The sequence below is a fragment of the Lolium rigidum genome, chromosome 7 (assembly GCF_022539505.1).
Source record: "Lolium rigidum isolate FL_2022 chromosome 7, APGP_CSIRO_Lrig_0.1, whole genome shotgun sequence".
Lineage (NCBI taxonomy): Eukaryota > Viridiplantae > Streptophyta > Magnoliopsida > Poales > Poaceae > Lolium > Lolium rigidum.
The window spans coordinates 186,480,615-186,489,529 of NC_061514.1; the positions used below are offsets into that span (position 1 = coordinate 186,480,615).

The 8,915-nt window shown below is 43.6% G+C and overlaps 1 protein-coding gene and 1 long non-coding RNA gene across 2 annotated transcripts; one reads left to right on the plus strand and one right to left on the minus strand.

Annotated features, from left to right (window-relative positions):
- Positions 1-1,033: 1,033 nt before the first annotated feature.
- On the plus strand, positions 1,034-1,748 carry LOC124675486. Its single transcript, XR_006993294.1, has 2 exons — positions 1,034-1,392; positions 1,506-1,748. It is a non-coding gene; the product is annotated as an uncharacterized LOC124675486 (long non-coding RNA).
- A 1,457-nt stretch (positions 1,749-3,205) lies between these two features.
- Positions 3,206-5,394, minus strand: LOC124675484 (L-type lectin-domain containing receptor kinase SIT2-like). The gene has a single exon (XM_047211561.1). It carries the CDS (start codon positions 5,364-5,366, stop codon positions 3,351-3,353), a length of 2,016 nt encoding a protein of 671 aa, XP_047067517.1. The 5' UTR covers positions 5,367-5,394; the 3' UTR covers positions 3,206-3,350.
- Between the last annotated feature and the right edge of the window lie 3,521 nt (positions 5,395-8,915).

Consider the following 8,915-nt stretch of genomic DNA (forward strand, 5'->3'; position numbering starts at 1 on the left):
ACAGTTATATATTTTTCTTTTGTGGCCTACTCATTAACACAGCGTCTGCCGATGCATGTTTATTGAAAAATATTTTTGTGCACAGAAGTGCAAAATCATCACTTATTTTGTTCATTTGAAAACATCTATTGGAATCAAGGAAAAAAATAGCGCGCTATAACAAAATAGCGTGGGTCTAAAAATACGCTATTAGCATGCTATAGCGTGCTATTAACGCGAATAGCGCGCTATAGCGCCGAAATAGCGTAGCGTCGGCTCCCCAAATATGCTATAGCGTGCTATTAGCGTTGGAATAGCGCGCTATTTTTTCCATGGATTGGAATACATCTGATTTATGCTTCTATTACAGAGAATAAAAATATTTCTTCTATATGTAAGACGAGGTCAACTATACACAACAAAATTCATTGTCAAGGAGGTCAGTAGTAGGACACCACCATAATTATTATATTTAAATTCTGCAAAGTACAATATCGACCCGATGTAAACTGAAAAATCTTTTGAAACCTGTTCCTAAGTGAATCAAGTGAGGGCTGTCCATGTCGCTCCTTAGGTTTCTTTTTCATCCCCTTCATTGGGGCATGCATGCACATAACCTCGTTCTTCTTCTAATTGAATAGCAGAACAACTTCTTTTGCTTCACAAAAAAGAAGTGAAACAGGTGGTGATCTACCTGGCGCATGTTGCAATCTACTCCCATTATAATTATTGTAGAATCTTTTGTTTCAGTTCTTTATTAAAGTAGGTTTAAGAATGATATATCTCTAAGTTTATTTTAGATCCGATACCTTAGATCTCTTACACCTTGTCCTCTGTTTATTCCAAATCATAGATATACCCTGCTCCATACCAAGGATGAGAATAGAGCATGATATTTTGAATAACAAGATTGCAGTATTATCTCATTTCTAGGTCTACCAGTTTTCTGTAAGGGAAGTTATTTGCAGCTTATCTTGCTAGAGAAGATGAGGAAGAAATTTACAGGTCTAGTTTTAGTGGATTGCTGTTTCCACTTCTGTTTGTATTTTTTTTTGTTTTTCGTTTTTCTGCATAACTACTGCAAATTTCCTCACTAGGCCTTGAGTTTTTCATCAGATACACAAAAGTTACATACATATCCTCTATGCAAAGATAACTATAAATATCACAAAGTTAACCGAATTAACTTACTAGTGATTAAATACTTCCGTTTGGATGTTAATTTGTTAAAGGAGTCATTGGTTAGTCCAAGGAGTCTATCTAGTGTGATTGTGTGCATCAAGGCTGAGGTTAGCTTGAGCAAAGCGGGAGTATACAAATTGTTCATTTATGGGTTAGCAATTGCCTTGCAGCAACTACGGAAATATTTGCTTGGTGGCTAGGACGATGCTTGACGCAGGAAAGGTGGTTCAGGTGTGTAATGACGCTCTATCTTTTGTCCTTGTTTCAGTTTAGCAGAAGTTTGTATAAAAAAATTGCAGCACAAATAGCACTTAGCCAGTTTTTTGTTTCCTTTTGAATTTCAGGGACACATATGGACATTTTTGCGATATCCTGTCAAGATCTCGACGTGGGCTGATTTGAGCTGGTGCTTTCCAAAAGTAGTGGGATGGAATTGGCCAGGATGGTTAGACATAATTGGGCTTCTTGTCCAGATAGAAAAGCAACTCATTTAGATATCATTCCGTTGTTATCCGTGTCAACAAATAATTCGAAATACCTCGACTTTTTCAGAACAGGTCCGAGTCAAATAGCAATGATTCGAAGCACTTCTTTTTCCATTATACTATTTCGGAAACCTAAGGACTCGATCGTATGGATATGGAAAATATAGGATTTCCGATCCTAGCGGGAAAAGGAGGGAAACGGATACTCAATTTAAAGTGAGTAAACAGAATTCCATACTCGATCTCATAGATCCCTATAGAATTCTGTGGAAAGCCGTATTCGATTAAAGTCGTATGTACGGCTTGGAGGGAGATCTTTCCTATCTTTCGAGATCCACCCTACAATATGGGGTCAAAAAGCCAAAAAAATAAGTGATTTTAGCCCTTATAAAAAGAAAACGGATTCTTGAACCTCTTTCACGCTCATGTCACGTCGAGGTACTGCAGAAAAAAGAACTGCAAAATCCGATCCTATTTTTCGTAATCGATTAGTTAACATGGTGGTTAACCGTATTATGAAAGACGGAAAATATATCCTGAAAGGTAAATATCCTTCCATGTCTAAATGTAAAAATCTAGTTACTTTTCTATAAAAAAATCACTTGTCTCTCTTGCTAGCGATGAAAGAACCAAGAAAACATTATCATCATTTCTTTAACTTTGATTATGAGTCCATTAAATTCGGTACATAGACTCTCGGATAGCACTCTTGGCAATCAATTAATCTCGGATACTTAGCTGCTTAGTTTTAATTTAGTGTCATCATGTGCAAATTTTCTTTTGAGCATGACCTGGATTATAACTGCTTATTTCAGTTCAATTCATGGCGTTCTTGTAGTATTCCACCGTTAGTAGCTTCGATCATCAGGGTGTCAAGTTCCTTATTTAGAAATCAAAATGAAAACAGGGTATCCATGTGCACTGTACTGTGGTAAGTCTGACACTAGATATCTTTACCGGTATATTGGAGTTATGCATTGTCTTAATACTTGAATAAGATGATATAACCCATCGAGAGTAACCCCTGGGTTCTATACGAACTATGGAATCCGATGAACACTGCCGTAGTTCATTTTCCTTCGGTAGCTCCAATAACGACAACCAAATTAGTGCAAAAAATTGGCTCATGATTTCCTTGGTTCAACTCAAACCGTTTTTTAACACCCCTGGTAACAATATGTTTGTCCATAGAACCGTCGGTACACTGAAAGCTTGTTTCTCCTTTTCAAGCCAGACAATGCAATTTTTGTTCGACAACTACGCCGGATCAGTTTCAGAGAAAAATAATGTAATTTATGCAGAGATGGAATGTTGGACTTGCTACAGCACATTTCTATGTGTATCTGAAAAACATGAATCTCATGCCCCATTTCAGTGCATATATAAAACCATTTCATTTCTTCAGAAGTAACTGGACAACACCAAATATCCAAATCAAGCTCTGCCTTTCGTCAACATAATTTAGGGAAGTCCATCAGTAAACAATGGGATTGCCCTTTTTCTTGCCAGATTTGGATGTTGTTCTTCAAGCTTTATTTTACGTACATCTTGTGACGGAACAACCAATCCATGTGGCAATATCATTTGCAGCAAGCATTTATCTGATTTACTACTTAGTCCTAATTTTACTTGTAACAGACTCACATTATATAAGAGCTAACAAAATGGGCCAGTCAAGTACAGGACATGATACATGTCATTTCATCACCTTCCTCCTGATAGATCAGATATAGCGCCGATGCTAACCACTGACGATGGTGCCGATGCCATTATATGCGGGTTGCCTTTGTTTTTCAGTAGGGCCATCACATTGAAGCTCAGATGCGCCGGCGCCAACTCCGGGATAGGCATGTCTCCATCGAGATACTCCATGACATGTTGCATTCTTGGCCTTGCATTGTTGTAAGGGTGAGAGCACAAAAGCCCAAGCTTCAGCACAAGGGACACCTCGTCGACGTCGTAGTCACCTTGCAACCTTGGATCCACCGTCTTGAGGAGCGTCCCGCCATGCCAATGCTCCAGCGCCCAGTCAACCAACAGAAACTGGTCGCCTTGTGAGTCTTCCCTGATAGGCCTTAGTCCACATGTAACCTCGAGGAGGAACGTCCCAAAAGCAAACACATCTGTAGGAGGTGACGCCTTGCCCGTGCGTACTAGCTCCGGGGCCATGTAACCCATGGTGCCAACCATATGTGTGGTTTGGGGGTCGGTGCCATGGTCGTACAGCCTTGAGAGGCCGAAATCACCGAGCCGCCCGTTCATTTCTTCGTCGAGGAGCACGTTGCTTGCCTTGATGTCCCGGTGAATGACAATTTTCTCCCACTTGTCATGAAGGTACAGCAACCCAGATGCAATGCCTTTGATGATCTGAAACCTATGCTCCCAGTTCAGTACTGGCTTTTGTCCTTCGTAATGCAGATATTTATCAAGGCTTCCATTTGGCATGTAGCTGTACACCAAAAGAAGTTCTCCTTTTCTCCGGCAGTAACCAAGTAACTGCACGAGGTTACGGTGTCGGATGTGGCCGATACTGACAACCTCAGCGACAAACTCCTTCATGCCCTGCCTCGACTCGTGGGACACCCTCTTCACAGCAACCTCCAATCTGGATGTCGGAAGCACTCCTCTATACACCCTGCCGAACCCACCTGCGCCGAGTAGGTGCCTGTCGTCGAATCCATCGGTCGCATGGAACAAATCCTTGTAGGAGAACCGATGTGGTCCAAACTGGACCTCCCAATCTTCTCTTAGCTCAGCGTACCTCAATCTCTTTCGTACAAGTAGAACCACGCCCATGCCCAGAGCAAGGAGGAATGCTGCAACAGCAACTGGTGTCAGGATTTCCTGGACCTTGGATCTTCGCTTGGAGCCAAGACGAGGCAGCTTCGGCAGGTTAGCGATGTCGATGGCCGGAGCTGGTCTGTTGATGCCGAAGCTCCAGCCAAGAATGTAGTGCCGGGAGTTGATCGGGCCGGTCGCAGAAGAGAAGCCGATGTACGCTTGCTCCATTAGCACGTCGGAGAGGTTGTACGTGGCAGAGACGAGTGGCCTTGCTGGTTTGGACATCTGGATGGGAGCAATGGTGACGTCAATCCGTGCGAGCTCTCCGTCATAATCCAGCCACGCCCGCATAACATCCCCGCTGATGAGGCTCATGCTCTGGAAGCTGTTGTTCTCGCTGGTACCGTAGTAGCCAGCAGCGTGCGACTGCACGGAGCGAAGACCGTTGATGTTCACACCGACATGGTTGTTGTCGATGTCCTCGAACTCGATGTTATGCATGGTGTCGAGCTCAGCAGCGAAGATGTGGTTGCTGGCGTTTCCGTTGTTGTCGATGTTGGCGAGGCCCATGTACTGGGCCGCAAGAGCGGTGGAGAAATCCTTGCTCGGCGCGATGACGAAAGCGATGCCATGGCAGCTCAGGTTGGGGTAGGTGGTGAGGATGCCGAACGCGAAGGAGGTGGAGAAGGACTGCACCGCGCCTCCGGGCAACCGGCGGAGACGGAATGGAACCGGGAAGAAGGCGTGGCCTTTGAGCTGCACGGCACCATTGGTCAGCTCAAGGAGGCCTTCCTGCGTGACCGTGGCCGTGCCGTCGAGGCTGAGGTTGGCACCTTGGAAGCCGGAGAAGACGAAGTGGTCATCGGCCGCAGCACTGAAGGCCACGAATTGGAATCCATGGTAGAGAAGGATCGGTAGGAGGAAGTGAAAAATCTTCATTGGCAGCGCTACAAGCTAGATTGTGTGGAGTATCTAGAAGCCGCCTAGCTATCTACCCGGCCCACACGTACGCCTTGGCCGAAGAAGTTGCACTTGCTAAAAGTTTAATCTTCAGACGTCTCTACGACTACGACTAAACTACGCATCGCTGTCTGAAATTTCCTTGTCGCCTACGTGTTGCAGCTATTCTGTATTTCTGTCTCTGGTCTGAATTTCCGCACAAATTTCTTTGTTGTGTTGCATTGTCTACGCTTGCCAATCAATCCCAACAGTTAATTATCGACCACAAAATCAGAAACACTTACGTAGCTAGATATGCGTGTAGAATATAGATTCTCTTTGTTCGTTATATAAAAAACGAGTAAGTTTAAACCATTATGCTCATTGTCAAGCAATGAAAGCGACGGCACAACTTGATAGCTGCTCACATTGATCGGTAGTCATGTCACTCATGTATGCATGTGAAGGATCGAGACCAAAAACAATCAGAGGTACAGGTGCCAAGTCAAGTGACGTATGACATTGAAGTTACTCTGACTAGTTTGGGGCTGCTAAGCTTTGTTGCGTTGAAGTTGTGTTGTTGTTATGTTTGATAGATCTCCTAGATCAACTAGCCTAGATCTTAATCGCTAGTTACCATATCTCTGTAACGAATTGTATTCATGTACTGTGAGGAGGGAGAGATACCAAGACTGCTGTGATGTTTACCTTGTCACTTGGAGGAGGAACTCGCCGATCTGGACATGGCGAGGACGGCGGTGTGTGGGCGCGAGGGGTGGCGGCGGAGCTTCCCGTCGGCACTGCACTAACCCTAATCGGTGGGTCGTCTGGTGGGGCGAGTGGCAGCTCAGGGCAACCTCGTGTCGAGTGCCACCAGCCCCCACCACTGTATATAGTGCAGGCGACAGGGGCCCACCAACCAGCTAACGGTTGGGCGCCCCCGATCAGGGCGCGGTCAAAGGGCACGTCGAGCCGTTGGGCTCGAACGTGCTGGAGATCAACCTAACATTCTCCCCTTTGATCTCAACTTTACTTTTAACTTTATACTTTCATTTTATTCATTTCATTTTGGATCAGTACATAGGGCATGTTTCATCGTCACAGCTCTATTGCCGATAGAATCAGACAGCCACAATATACTTCTCTGTTTTGAAACAAATTCTTTTACTTTTGGGCCTCTTATGATTCAGGATAGGTAAGACTTTCCCTTAAACCCATGCCGGCTACGTGCTCCTTGAACACGCTGGGTGGTAAGCCTTTCGTTAGCGGATCCGCAAGCATATCTTTTGTCCTTATATGCTCGAGACTTATTGTTTGATCCTGGACCTTGTGTTTCACAACATAATACTTAACCTCAATCGGTTTCGTAGCATTACTCGACTTGTTGTTGCGAGCATAGAATACTGCAGGCTTATTGTCGCAGTACATCTTTAGTGGTTTGTCAATACAATCTACCACTTTCAAGTCGGGTATAAATTTCTTTAACCATAATGCCTGCCCCGTGGCTTCATAACATGCTATAAATTCTGCATACATCGTGGATGATGCAACTATCGTCTGTTTGGAGCTTCAAATCGAAATAGCTCCCCCTGCAAGGGTGAATACATATCCAGATGTGGATTTTCTATCATCTTTATCCCCCGCAAAATCTGCATCTGAATACCCTCTTATTTTTAGGGAATCAGATCTTCTGTATGTTAGCATGTAGTTCTTTGTGCCTTTCACATAACGCAATGCCTTCTTTACCATTTTCCAGTGTTCAAAACCTGGATTTTCTTGATATCTACCGAGTACTCCGGTGATAAAAGCTAAGTCAGGACGAGTGCACACTTGTGCATACTGTAGGCTTCCAATAGCCGAAGCATATGGAACCGCTTTCATTTGATCGAGCTCGAATTGATTTTGGGGACTTTGATGTTTCCCAAAACCGTCAGCCCTTGACTATAGGGGCAGGTGTGGCACTGCACTTATGCATATTATACTTACTTAGAATCTTTTCTAAATAAGCCTTTTGCGATAGTCTTAATACTCCATTGTTCCTATCTCGATGAATTTCTATGCCCAAAACATATGACGCTTCACCAAGATCTTTCATATCAAAATTTGAGGACAAGAATTTCTTTGTCTCTTGCAGTAGACTAACATCACTGCTGGCGAGCAGAATATCATCCACATACAAGATTAGGAAAATATATTTTCCCACTTTTAAACTTTGCATAAACGCAATTGTCCTCAATATTTTCTTTAAATCCAAATCTCTTAATTGTCTCATTGAACTTTAGATACCACTGTCTGGAGGCTTGCTTTAATCCATAAATGGATTTCTTTAGACGGCATCCCATTTCTTCCTTGCCTTCCATGATAAAACCCTTGGGTTGTTTCATGTAGACATTTTCTTCCAAATCACTGTTTAGAAATGCCATCTTTACATCGATTTGATGCAACTCTAAATCAAAATGTGCAACTAGTGCCATGATGATTCTGAACTTACATGAGACCGGAGAAAATGTCTCATTGTAATCTATCCCTTCTCTTTGTGTAAATCCTTTTGCCACAAGTCGTGCTTTGTACTTTTCAGGAGGTGGCTGTTGTTGCTCCCTTTCATGCTCAACAAATGGTTCATTCGACTCCTGACGGACAGGTTCCGAACTTACTCATCGTTGTCATGGGTGGAGTCTCAACAGGCGCTTGCACCACAATCGCAGGGATCGTCGGTACAGGTGCACATGGTAGCGCAAAAAATGGCTCCTGAGTCATCGGATTAGGTGCACGCACCCTCTTCTCCTCAAGATCAATTTTCGGAGCTACCATGCTCCCCCTCATCATTTCATCTTCTAAGAAGACAACATGTCTCGTTTCCACAAACTTTGTGTATTTCTCTCGGACGAGTAGAAACGATAACCTTTTGACTTTTCGGGATAGCCAATAAAATGGCATCCGACTTGTTTTGGTATCTAACTTTGGGATATTTGGATTGAATACTTTGGCCTCGGCAGGGCTCCCCCACACTTTCGGGTGGTTTAGAGAAGGCACTCTCCTCGTCCATAGCTCATACGGCGTTTTGGGCACCGATTTGCTTGGTACTCTGTTTAGAATGTGAATAGAGGTTTTTAACGCCTCAATCCACAATCCCAATGGTAGGGTGGAATAGCTCATCATACTGCGCACCATATCCTTAAGGGTACGGTTGCGCCTTTCAGCTACCCCATTCTGCTGAGGTTCGCCCGACATCGAGTACTGGACGACTATTCCAGTCTCCTGTAGAAACCTTACAAAAAGGTCCAGGGACTTGGCCATATGGAGTATGTCGACCGTAGTACTCCCCTCCACGATCAGACCTGACTATCTTTATTCTTTTATCATGCTGATTTTCAACTTCAGCTTTGAATATTTTGAATTTATCCAACGCTTTTGTTCTTTCTTTTATTGGATAAATATAACCATATCAGGAGTAATCATTCGTGAATATTATGAACAAATCATAGCCATCCACACTTTTCACAGGAAATGATCCACATATCTCGGTGTGAAAAATTTCTAGTGTTGTTG

Bases quoted from the DNA above. Each gene is read 5' to 3' on its own strand.
- LOC124675484 (XM_047211561.1), bottom strand. From the start codon at position 5,366: ATGAAGATTTTTCACTTCCTCCTACCGATCCTTCTCTACCATGGATTC.